The 13,210-nt window shown below is 37.7% G+C and overlaps 1 protein-coding gene across 1 annotated transcript in view; it reads right to left on the bottom strand.

Annotated features, from left to right (window-relative positions):
• The window catches only part of LOC150082021 (uncharacterized), a 320,259-nt gene that overhangs the window by 274,649 nt on the left and 32,400 nt on the right, over window positions 1-13,210 (bottom strand). Inside the window, exon 3 of the mRNA XM_090380398.1 lies at window positions 6,481-6,614. Within this exon, the coding sequence (XP_090236524.1) occupies window positions 6,481-6,614 (134 nt within the window). The remainder of the gene's footprint in view (window positions 1-6,480; window positions 6,615-13,210) is intronic.

Consider the following 13,210-nt stretch of genomic DNA (forward strand, 5'->3'; position numbering starts at 1 on the left):
ACTCATTCACATCTCCACCCACATCCAGGTTAAGGAGCTTCAACACGTCTAACATTTCCTCTGTGAGATTTTCTTTTTTTGTAAATCTTTATACACATAATGCAGGTAAAGTTTTCTGAAAAAAACATCAAAATGGATTGCTTCATATCTTTCCAGATATCACCAATATTTCTAAGTGTCATAAGGAGGTTATACTCCCTCCTCCAAAACTGCACGTCATTGCTTCCCTCCCTTTGATAAATAGCCTAAACTGCTGTTCTGAAATAATACTGCTTGAAAGTAAAAATTATTCCCTTGATACACAGGCAGAAGTGGGAAGTAGTTGTGGGAGGAGCATTACTTTAATTTGAGGGTGAGAATCCACAACATGAGAAGGGTAACAAGGAGCAATGCCAAGGATTAGCAATGCTTTAAATGACAAATTGTCTTCCAACAGATATTTTTCCACTTCTGAAACAAAAGAGTATATATAAACTAGTCCAGAAAAGCATTAAACTAACTCATGCTTTTTTTTATTCTAAATCATTGGCAGTGAAGAGTTTGAAACATTTTTGAAAGCCCCTGGATTTGAGGAACTAAAAGTGGCTTTAATTTGAAGTCACCAGTTACATTACTTATATAAACTCTAAAAGGAAGAGGATGAATCTGATTGGTCCACTTCATATCGATGGTTTGACTGTTGATGATCCTCCTCAGATAGCAAACAAACTGAATGAGTATTTTGCATCTACATTCACACATGAGGAGTTAAGGTTTGAAAATGGCAGAAGGTTATCAAATTGTAGCAGGGTGGTTAATGATTTTGTAATAACTAAGAGCAAAGTGGAGGAGAAATTGTTGAAGTTAAACACAAGAAAGGCATCTGGGGTGGATAGGATCTATCCAGTTATATTAAAGGAGGCGGCAAAGCAACTAAGCAAACCATTAGCCATAATTATGAGAGCATCCTTGAACTCAGGGGAGGTCCCCATGGACTGGAGATGTGCAAATGTATCCCCAATTCACAAAGGGGGATCGAAGGGTGACATGAGTAATTACAAATAAGTTAGTTTAACTTCTGTTCCGGGTAAAATAATGTAGTCGCTGGTTAAAGATGCATTGCAGGATTATCTAGACAAGACTGCAGCAATAATTCAGACACGGCATGGGTTTGTTAAGGGAAAGTCTTGTCTGACAAATTTGATAGGATATTATGATGTGGTTACAAAGGAACTGGATGCAAAAAATAATTTTGATATCATATATTTGGATTTCAGGAAAGCTTTTGACACTGTTGTGCATGGAAGGCTATTGTACAAATTGGAGCAGAATTGTATTAAGGGTAAGTTGCTACAATGGATAAAAGGATGGTTAAGTGGGAGAAGACAGAGGGTGGTAATCAATGGGTGCTGCTCTTCGTGGACTAATGTTATTAGTGGAGTCCCACAGGGTTCGGTGTTGGGTCCACTGTTGTTTTGTATTTTTATCAATGTATTGATGAAGGTATATCACGCTCATTGTCGAAGTTTGCATATGATACAAAGGTTGGTAGGGTTGTTAATGACAGTAATGGCAGTGTGCTATTGCAACAGGATCTAGATAACTTGGGCAGATGGGGTAAGAAGTGGCAACTGAAGTTTAACCTTGACAAATGCAAAGTACTGCATATGGGTAGAAGTAACCCCAGAGAAACGTACCAACTGTGTGGTACTACACTTAAGGTGGTAGAAAATGAAAAAGACCTGGGAGTAATTGTACAGTCAGATATGAAATTTTCTGAGTAATGCAGACAGGTTGCCAGGGCAGGTCATGGGGTTTTGTCAATGATATATAGGAATTTTGTTAGCAGGAAAAAGAAGGTGATTGTCCCTCTGTATAAGGCAATGGTCAGGCCACGCCTTGAGTACTGCGTACAGGTCTGGAAGCCTCATTTTAGGAAGGATGTAATATGCTTGAGCATGTACAGAGAAGGGCAACAAGATTGGTGAGGGGAATGAAGGGATCCTCTTACCAAGAGAGGCTTAAGTTCTGCAAATTGCAGTGGCTGGAGACTAGGCACCTGCACGGTGATTTGATTGAGGTGTATATGGCCTTGAATGGGTTGAGCATGCTGAATAATGATGGGATCCTTCCACTTGTTCAGATTACGAACCTAAGGGGGCATAAATTCAAATTAAGAAAAGACAGATGTAGAATAGATGTGCGGAAATTTTCCTTTAGCCAGCGGGTGGTTAATTGCTGGAACAAACTTCCATCTGTCGTTGTGGAAGTTGATAGGTTAAATAAATTTAAGGAGGAACTGGACAGGCATTTGGAGGGAATGGTGTGATTTTTTTTTTTTGGCTGATACTGCATAAGCTCATACACTTGCTTTCTTGCATCACATGCCACTACTACTACTACCACCTATTAATAAGTTGAAACAGTCTTTCACAGCACTAAACCAGGCAAAGTTTTTCTACTTAACTGCAATGTATGTATACATGTTGTTGTTGTTGTTTGGATTTTAGGAGCATTAGCAACTAAGGCCATATTGCTCCGTGTATATATGTCAGAGTTATGCCAAAACATTGTAGTACCTGAGGGAAGAATGAAAAATTGCACCCGCGACTAAAATATTTTTTAAAAAAAAGGCTTATTTAAAATACATTTCTAGTACACGTTTAATAAAAAATAAAAGGATGACAAAAAAAATAAAATAAAAACTGTTTAAAGTGATTTTTATTCTCATAAATAGTATTTATTATAAATATACGAGTGGCATTCAAAATATAAGTTACACCTGCAACCATTGATTGGTATAATTGCGCAACAAATGTGGTGCCAGCACAGAATGGAGTTCATATCGTGCGCCCCCTGGTAGGCAAGTTTCGTTGACATAGCAGTAACAGTTGTGTACGAGCAAGCGTTCATAATGGCACGTCAGCTAGAATGTTACTCCAAGTTCGAGGTACGTGGAACAGTACGATTTTTGTGGGCAAAACATCTGAATTGTTCCAAGATTCACTGTGAAGTAACTGCGGTGTATGGGGAAAATGCAATGTCGCGTCCAGCCATAGTGAAGTGGTGCCAACAGTTTGAAAGTGGTCGCACAGAATTGACGGATTCTGATCAAAAAGGAAGGCCATCAACGTCGACCACTACAGACAACGTGATGCAGGTTGATGAAATGATTAACAATAATCGAAGACTGACAGTCACAGAAATGGTAAAGGAGTTGGATATTTCGATAGGCAGTGTTTATTCCATCGTCCATGAACATCTTGAATATCGCAAATTGTGTGCATGATGCGTTCCTCATTGACTGACAGATGAACACAAAGGTCAACATTTTTTGTCTTCTATAGCCTTCCTTCAATGCTATTCTGTAGAAGCCCATGACTTCATATGCTGCATCACCACTTGTGATGAAACGTAGGTGCACCATTTCACCTCAGAAACGAAGAGAGCGTCTATGGAATGGAGACACACAACATCGCCTGTGCGGAAGAAATTCAAAGTTGCACTATCAGCAGAAACGTCATGGCCACTATGTTTTTCGACTGTGAAGGAGTTGTTTACGTGGAATTTATGGCAAAAAGCACAACAATTAATGCTGAAACTAAAATTACTGTAACACAGAGCGAAAACGGATACAAAAATAGATTTTGACAAATTTAATAATGGGAAATATACATATATTAGATTAGATACATACAAACAAAAAAGCTTTCAGTTGTTTTGTCAACCTTCCTCAGTTAAACTGACAGTTAAGAATGGAGCATGAGGGCGTGTACTGCCAATCTTGTACGTGAAGTGTGTGATTAACTGTTCGATGTTGAAGCCTGTGGCTGTAATGCGTGCAGACTTTGCCAGCATTTGTCAATAGTCATGATTGCTGTTTCGATGATAGGGTGGACTTGACATCCACTGTTCCTGTTGATTGAGGTATTGGAGCATTTGATGTTCAACGATTCCAACCAGGCACGTCGGCGATAGTGGCAGGATTTATCCACAATCACGACATCGCGATGTGGATCGATGTCGTGGTGGGTTGCCCAAACGTGTTTGGCAATAGCTGAGTGCTCCACATCCGCTAAGAGGATTGCTCTTTTGTGTTTTTTGAGCCATATCCCAGTATCCCCGATGTAGCACTAGCCGATGTAGCAGCTAGTGCGGTCACGGCAAGAGATGCAATAGACCAATCCGCTTTGTAGTAAGGTAGGGACAGGTGTTTTTACCTCAGAGATGAGGGATCGCAATTTTCTGCCTAGGAGTTGTACGCATTTTATCCCATGTGATTTTAAGACTACAAACCTGTTGTGATAGGTTTGGGTAATATGGGATAAAGGCGTTCACGGCTGAATCATTACCTTGGATGTTTCTGTTGGTCGTTACATGGCCAAGTGTCTGTAAGTCACACCTGTCAAGGATATTGATGGGATAGCCACACCTTGTGAGATCCGCCTTGACTTTAATAATTTCGGTGCGCCTCTCATTTACAGAGCTAGAGTGTGTCCAGGCACGAGTTAGCAAGGTTCGTGCAGTGGCAAGAAGATGGCTAGCACGTGTGCTGACCGGAAGCGCTTGAAGACAACTGTCCATCATAAACCAATGTGTGCTGGCCAATTTACCAACTTCCGGTCAGCACATCTTTGGCAAGCTGAAAGAACATCTAGGGGGGGACAACGACTTGCAAATGATGCACAAACAAAAAACACCTTTCTGAACACAAAGTGATAGAGGAGTGGATTACTATCATCAGGGAATCGAACATTTAATCCCATGTTCCGAGTGACTAAACCAGCTCGGTGACTATGTGGGAGTTGTGCAGATTTATTTATGCATCATTCACTTCAAAAATAAAAACAATATTATTGTAATACTTGAAACAAATGTTTCATAAAAAATATCACAAATTAGAATAATTTTAATTAGAAATAAACAATATTTCTTTTACAGACAGACACAAGGCTTTTATATGTGCAGATTACAATTTTATTTTGTGAGCTTCGAGTGACAAAAAGTCATCAATAATTTTATCAAAATTTATTTGATTACATATTGTTCTCTCAATTAATAAAATGGCCACATCAGATAATTTTTCTTGGCTTAATGTTGATTGTAAATAGTTTTTAATCAATTTCAGCTTGCTGAAACTTCTTTCACATGATGCAACTGTCACTGGAATCGTTAAATATATTCTTAATGCCACTTCCAAGTTGGCAAACAATTCTAACAGTTCGTATTCATGAATAATTTTGAAGATTTTTGTCTTGCAAAAGCAAGATGATAACCAGATTGGAATAATCAAAATATCCAAACCAAACTATTATTTTTAGGCCACCAGAATAATTAAATTCATCTGCCGTCCATTGTGTATTATGTCTGTAAATTGCGTGTGTTCGATGGTTGATTTGCCTGTTTTGGTGGATGAAAAACCCAATTTTCCAAGGGGGGGAGGGAACCTTGCTATCTACATCTGAGACTGACTCAGTCAAAGAGTGAAAAAAAGCCCATTAAAGTTCCTCGCATCATCGAAAGAATTTGAACCCGGGCCTTTTCCACCCAGTGTGGAGAGGACGGTGATGATACCACTATGCTGCCGGCACAGACTTGGAATAATCAAAACATAAAATTGAGAATGTTGGCAATTATTTAATCTTTCTTTTGGCACCCTTTTCAGCTTTTAACCTTAGGCAAGAGCCTCGTCACCTCATCCTCACACAGCCCTGATACATGTGAGACCACCTTTCATCAGAATAATCTTATTGCATCTTCTAGATTACCATTATATCTCCCACCTCAATAATTTCAAAAAAAGTAGTTTGGGGAAACCACCTGCTTCTGAATCTGCACAAGCCAATTCCTCTGTCAATTTTGTATTATGCAGCCTTGTATCTTTGAAACCATTCCCAACTTGCATAATACTATTTGATCATCGCTATGCCCACAGCAATGATCTAACATTATCAGTCCCTTCTTGTCATTATTTGTGCATTATGTCTGTAAATTGCTTGTGTTCTATGGTCGATTTGCCTGTTTTGCTGGATGAAAAATCCAATTTTCCAATAGGGGAAAACCTTGCTATCTACATCTGAGACTGACTAACTCAGCCACAGAGTGAAAAAAGCCAACAGCAATGTTCTAATGTTATCAGTCCCTTCTTGTCATTATTTGAAAAATAATGCAGTTCCTTTATTTTGCAACATCACATTTGCCTCTGCAATTCCTTTTCTTTATTAAGGGTGAATACAATCTTGAAGGGATGGGAGTTCACAACCAAGGCTACAGTATGTCGCAACAATAATAACCATGGAAGAGGTCTGCAGAACTGTTTGGCAGTGGTATACATAAAGACACTGTGTGATAGCAGAAAGAGTATACTTTTGGTCAGGTGTGGTGTTATACACTATTTTTTAAGTGAAGAAATATATACTGAAGCTCAAAAACTACCTTGTATAACTGAAGTATTAGATTACAAACAATTTTATAAAAAAAAAAAATAGCAGAATGACCTACCTGGAAATCATAATTGGCAAACCCAATTGTCTCCACTCTGTCTGATGTTTTTCTTCAAGTTTAACAGCTGCCAATACTTTCTGGGGGCGTATATTTAATTTTGATCCACACAATTTGATATGAGATACACATAGCTAAGAGAGAAAAGTAACATATTCCAATTATACTTAGCTTTTTCACACCAGATTTAACCCCCCCCCCCCCTTCAAAGTACAGGCAGTTCCCGGGTTTACAAGATTTTTTTTTTTTTTTTTTTTTTTTTTTTAAGTATCAAGTATTAACAAAATCGAAAATATGAACATTGATTGCAAAAAATGAATGTTAAACATTCATAAATACCGCATTTCAAACCACGCTTGTAGCTATACAATACTGTGTACCCAGCTTCACGATATTAATCCATTCCAGAGACACCATCGTATCGTGAAAATATCGAATGTGAACCCAACAACATTGTTTTTTGGTAATTAGTTCCATGACCTCAGAAGTTGAAATTTTCACTATATAATTCTCTAAAAGGTCATTTTTATAGTGCAAATTGTATTAATTACCAATTCGAATCACTAAAATGCACTACACTTTCATCGTTATCATATATTCCTGTCATAAGAACCAATTTTGAATGCCTTTGTGACATTTTTCTAAAGCACATTTCTGTACGTCACGACCATAAAACAATAAAAAGAATTTGCACTTTCCAGTTCATTGGGCTTTTCTGTTACTGCTAGCAATTATAAGCGGGTAGTAAATTCGATGCTATTGCATTTGCAAAAATACCGATAGCCGGAATTGTGTGGGTTTTTTAAGTTATTACGGTGAAATGTGCTTCCCCTTTACTCAAATCTTAAATCGCATAAAAAACAAATAAATTTTCAAAATCTTTTCTTCATTCCTTTTTTTGTTTTAAGCTTCGTAAACTTGTTACTCTGCGCAAATCATTTTAGTTGCAATTTGTGCATTCCATTAAAAAATGCTTATGCATGCTACTGAAATTTATAAAGAAAAGAGAAGATTATCTTGGAGCAAACGGCTCTTGAGGCATTTCTGAAGAAGACAACTGCCTGTGCAACAAACCGCCAAGTGCCGAGCCAATAATAAGTGATCAACGAGTGTGCATTTCATCGATGATGAAGAATAAACATTCTTTAAAATTTGTAAGTCATAAATAATTTCTTTATTATTATAATGTACTTGATTTTACAGGCTACGTTTTAATTTCTTTGGATAAATCAATCGTTTAAACAAACTAATTAGCTAACTAATTTCATTGTTGAGAACGTAACTCCTATTTTGAACATTATGTCCATGGGATTTCATTCTCGCTTTACAAATGCGTGCTAGGAACAAATTAACTCATAAAGTTGAGAGCTATCTGTATTTCGTGAAATAGAGGTTTTTACTGAGGATCATGTCAAATAGATGTAAGAATTTGTCATACGGTCGTCTGGTGTATGAGACAATTTGGTGCATGACATTTTGCTGTATGTGACAATTCGATATATGGCAATTTGAAATATTTCTGAAAGCTCTTGGTGAAAGACAATTGGTGGCTACAATTCTGTATCTCACACATACTAGAACTTAATAAAACCAATGAGGTAAAAGTTTGGGAAAACAAGAGAAGTTTTTGGTCACTTAGATTGAAGGAATGCAGAAATTTAGAAAATAGAAAAAAAAGAAAAGAATATATTTTTTAATAAATTTATTTTGTGCAAAAGTATTCAACCCATCTATCTCAAGCAATTTGGTCTGCATATCAATCCTGAGAAGTCAGAAATCGTGGTCTTCTCATTAAAGCAACATCCCCCCCCCATACTTTTCCTTCAACCCATGCACGGTACTACGTACTATAGGTTTTGATACCTTTCGTGTTTGGGGTTTTCATAAAAAAAAAAAAAAAGCCAATAAAAATCTATCCAGCCCTCAATGAAGCCTCGATCCCGCTTGTCCAACATCGCATCGACCTAGGAATCAGATATGAACCAAAGCTTCTTTCCAGCCAGCACGAAGACATACTCCTCAAAAAAGCCGCCAGACTGAGATGCAAGCAACATCTGCACCATGTAACAGACAAATCCACCATGGTGAGATACATTTCAACCATAGTATATCAGCCACTTCTCTATGCTGCAGAGATTTGGGCCACTGCATCTCCCTCTACAACCAAACCAGTATTCTCATACGAGTATTGGCTTCTAAAGTGGGCATGCCACAAACTTTGCCTGCCTCCCCAGCTCCAGACCACCACTTTGGCCAACGCACTTAACATCCCAAGGCTTAAGTCACTCATTAATGAAAGGAGGCTCATCACAACAGTCAAACTCATGACTGGTCTCATCTCCTCCCCCGCCTTCTAGGATAACTATGCATGGAGGATCCCAGTGGCACATCTATGAGAAACTCCCAAGCTATGCCCTCTGCAAAGACGCCTCCATCTGTCGGACCGGTTTCTTCCTCAACAGATGCTATCTCAAGTCCAGGGCTTAGATGTCGACTTCAACGAGATTGACAATACAGTCAGTCCTCGCATAGCACGATAGTTGTGTTCCTAGAAACACTCGTGCAATGCAAAATCGTGCAATATAAACAACAGGCCCTATGGGAAAAATAGGGTTAGGTGCCGACCACCCAAGATTGAACACACATTTGTAACCAAAACATTACCAAACACAATAAATAATCGTAATAAAATACTTACGTATTTTATTACGACTATTACGTAATAAAATATTGCTAATGCTTTTGCTTCTATCGTCAGCAAACTTGTTTTTTGTTTGATTTTCTATCCAAACAGATGACAGTCGTTCCATCTCTTCCAATTCGTTGTGTCTTAATATAATGGATTTTAATTACACTGAGTTGTTCCTGCTATGAAAGTTGTTTTTATTTTCTCTGCATTCTTTCTAATTCTCGGCGTTGCCTCATTTAGGCCTGTATCAAATGCAATATCACATGGTCTTTCATTTGGCTCAAAGCGTTTCACAATTTCATATTTTTTCTCTATCGACAGAGGCGGACTGGCCATAAGCCTTACCGGGGAAACCCTGGTTGGCCAGAGGCCGGTGTGATTTTGGCCATAAACCATAGTATGAGGCCACTATAAATTTTCCCGGGTAAGAATTTTTCACCCAGTCCGCCTCTGTTTATCGATATTGCTTTTCTTTTTCTCTCTGAATCTGCAGTGTCTTCACCAGGATGCTTCCTTTTCACACCTTTTAATCATGTATTTTACTCAATTTTAGGGAATAAAGCACAATTACAAAATGAGGAGGCACGCTTCATACACATAAACAAAGCTGCGCGCGTGTAGCAACTGAATAAACAACACCGTAAAGGCAGAGATACACTATTAACACCTCACATTTTACTAAAGCACATTTCTAGGGGTTACTACCATAAAACAATAAAAACAATTTCCAGTTGTGTTTCTGCTATTGGAATCTGTTATAAACTGGTAGTAAACTCAATCTAATTGCATTTGCGATTATACCGATAGCTGGAATTGTGTTGGTTTTTACGTTATTATGGTGAAATGTGTTTCCCTTTAACTGATATAAAAAACAAATACATTTTCAGAATCTTCTCTTCATTCCTATCATGTTGCATTCGGTTGGGGTGATTCTGCATTCGACTGCCATTTATTGTAAACACAAAGGCAAATCGTGCATAAGCGAATTCGGTTCGTGTTATATAAGATATCGTTCCCCTATTTATAAATCGTGTATGATCGAATTTGTGTAGTGTAAACACGTGCTATACGAGGACTGACTGTACAGGGAAAGAATACTCAATGGGATGGCCAAGGCTACTACTATTATAATGAGTCTTGAGCAATGTACATTCTTAATCTAACCAATTACGTACATATTTATGCACTTAAATGTATATCCTATAGAATGTATTTTGAAACAAATGGTTGTACACTAACTTAGTGTTCTACTCGTATATATGTAGTATACTTGAGTCATTTCTCCATTTTCCTGTACTCTATTTCATTTATTTATTATGCTATTATTTATTTATGTATTTTTTGCTTATTGAGGCAATAACATCTCTGTAGTACATTGTTAACGCCTGGCCACTGTGCCATAATGGGCTGTTGCAACTACTATTGTGTAAATTATCATTCTAAGCATTGCAATAAAGATTCTTCTTAGCATTGCAATAAAGATTCTTCTTCTTCTGTTCTCATAGTTTTTCTTTTCTTTTGCACCACCATCTCAATCAAGATTCAATGCAAACTTAAAATTTTTTTTCTCATTGTTTTAATTTCTGTTTTGGTTGACTTTCCAACCTCACAAAATCTTGCTAGCAAAGACCTACTTTCTCCCTTTGAAAGTCAGTTTAAAATCTTAATCTTCAATTTAATTGTTCAAAATTTCTGCTTCCTTTTAAAAGAAGAAGGCCATAACTTAAGTATGGTAAAATAAAACTCTGTAAATGTTCACAATCGCTTTATTCCTATATCTAAACTTCGTAAACATTTTACTCCACATCTCACTTGCACATATCGTATTAGTTGCAATTTGTGTGTGCCGTGTTCTTCGTTTTGACACATCTTTTTTTACTGTTATAGGTTTTACAAGCAAAAAAAAAAATGTCGGTGAGCAGAAATATCAGATTACAAAGTGTAATGTTTAATAGTACTGTATGTGTATTAATTAAGCTATGTACGTAAGAGTAAATTTATTTTTATTTTGCCTACCTGCGGATTCTTCCAATTTTCCCGTATCATTTAATTTTGTTAATTGGTAAGGTAAAATAAAAGTATAAATTTATGCTTTATATCTTCGTTTTTATAGCTTCTAGATAATATTCCCCTGATTTTCACTTATTACAGTTGCTGTTTAATAGAATCAAAATTCAATTTGCAATCATGATCACAATAACCGGTGCTTACTGCTGCTGTTGTTGTTGTTTGGTTTTTAGGAGCATTAGCAACTAAGACCATATTGCTCCGGGATATGCGGTGGTCATTCCCTGTCCTTTCCTCATCTTACGTATTTGGTGACGGGCTTGAACCCCGGTCTAATCAAGAAGCGTGTGCTACGCACTGCTGCTCCTTCCCACCTGGCTACGGAGGCGCCATGCTTACTGCAATTATTTTATGGCGCCAGCATAAAAAAGATAAAAAAATAAATGCTGTCTGGTTTGGATTATTGATATTTCGAATTATTGACATTTAGATTTTCGACATTGTACTGTATATTAAAAAAAAAATCATGTTTCCCGTTCTATGTGATAAGTGTGTGAATGCTCAGTCACCTATGTAAACTAAGCGGTGAGTGTGTGTGATTAGTATTATAAAAAAAATAGTGACTATCTAGGCAGTTGTTCATATTTAGGTGGCACCTGCACCTTGTCTCTGTATAATGACAAATGCAAGAAGGTAAATGTATGAGTGAAAATTGTGTTGTGCTGTTTTCCAGTCTACCCTTAAATACATAAAAAAAAATAAATACATGTACTTGTAAGTGTAAGTATGACAGTTGTGCAATTGGGTTAAGTACATATAGAGTATGTGTAGTTCTACAGGCCCCTTCCAATAAGACCACAGTGGGACAACCTAATAAGAATTGCCCCTACATGCTGACGTTGTGCCTCCCCTCTGTTGAGGCATGGCATGGGACCTCCAGACACCGATTGCAGGTGGAATGGCCAGTGTGCAATTTCAAACAGAGAAGTGCTATTCATTCACAACATAACTCCTCTCCCACTTAGGGCATTCTGGCTGTATGGCTATACTCCCTCCCCGTTCATGACTTGAACTATCATCCCCACCCTCCACTCCTAATTAAAAATTTGAGTTTTCTTTTATTTTTCTCCAGGGTCCTCTCTACCAAGCTCAGGCAATGTCCAGTGGTTGCCTCAGCCATAGACTTATTTACTCCCAACTATGCTTGGCCTGCCTCCACGAGGCAATGGATGGGCAAAAAATAGTCACACTAGGGAAGACCCTGTGGCTAAATGGCTGGAGGAAAAACAGACCAACACAACACTGCACTATGCAGGCTACACTAAAACTTTCACTATCTTTGGCCTTTACAAATTTTGTACTGCATCACAGAGTATACTACAAAGAGATTTAATCACTAGTTTTTTTTTTGTTGAAGTGTGGACAGAGTGAGAATCATCTTATCTTTGATGGATGTATAGTAGTAGTAGAGGAAGGTGATGCAAGAAAGCAAGCTTATGTAGCATCAGCCAAAAAAAAAAAAAAAAACCATCCATTTCATTCCTGCTAAATGTTTGTCCAGCTCCTTGAATTTATTTAAGCTATCAACTTCCAAAACAACAAACTCAAGTTTGTTTCAGCAATCAACTACCTGCTGGCTAAAGGCAAATTTCTGCACATCTAGTCTATAACTGTCTATCCTCAATTTTAATTTATACCCCCAGAGGTTTGAAGTCTGAGCAAGAGAAGGAATCCTTGAGAATTCAGCCTGCAAAACCCTTTCAAGGCTTTATACACTTCAGTCAGATCACCTCGCACGTGACTAATTTCCAGATGCAGCAATTTTTTTAGCATTAGCATAGGCATACAATGGAAGAAAGAAAGCTTATGCAGCATCGGCCAAAAAAAATATATAAAAAATAACCGCTCCCATTTCACCCCTCCGTTCATTCCAAATATCTGTCCAGATCAGCCTTAAATTTGTTTAGGTGGAAGTCTGTTTTTTCAACTACACGCTGGCTACAGGCAAACTTCCACACATCTATCCTACAATTG

Source organism: Mastigoproctus giganteus, chromosome 8 (genome assembly GCF_048544385.1).
Source record: "Mastigoproctus giganteus isolate SK-2022 chromosome 8, ASM4854438v1, whole genome shotgun sequence".
In the NCBI taxonomy this organism is placed as follows: domain Eukaryota; kingdom Metazoa; phylum Arthropoda; class Arachnida; order Uropygi; family Thelyphonidae; genus Mastigoproctus; species Mastigoproctus giganteus.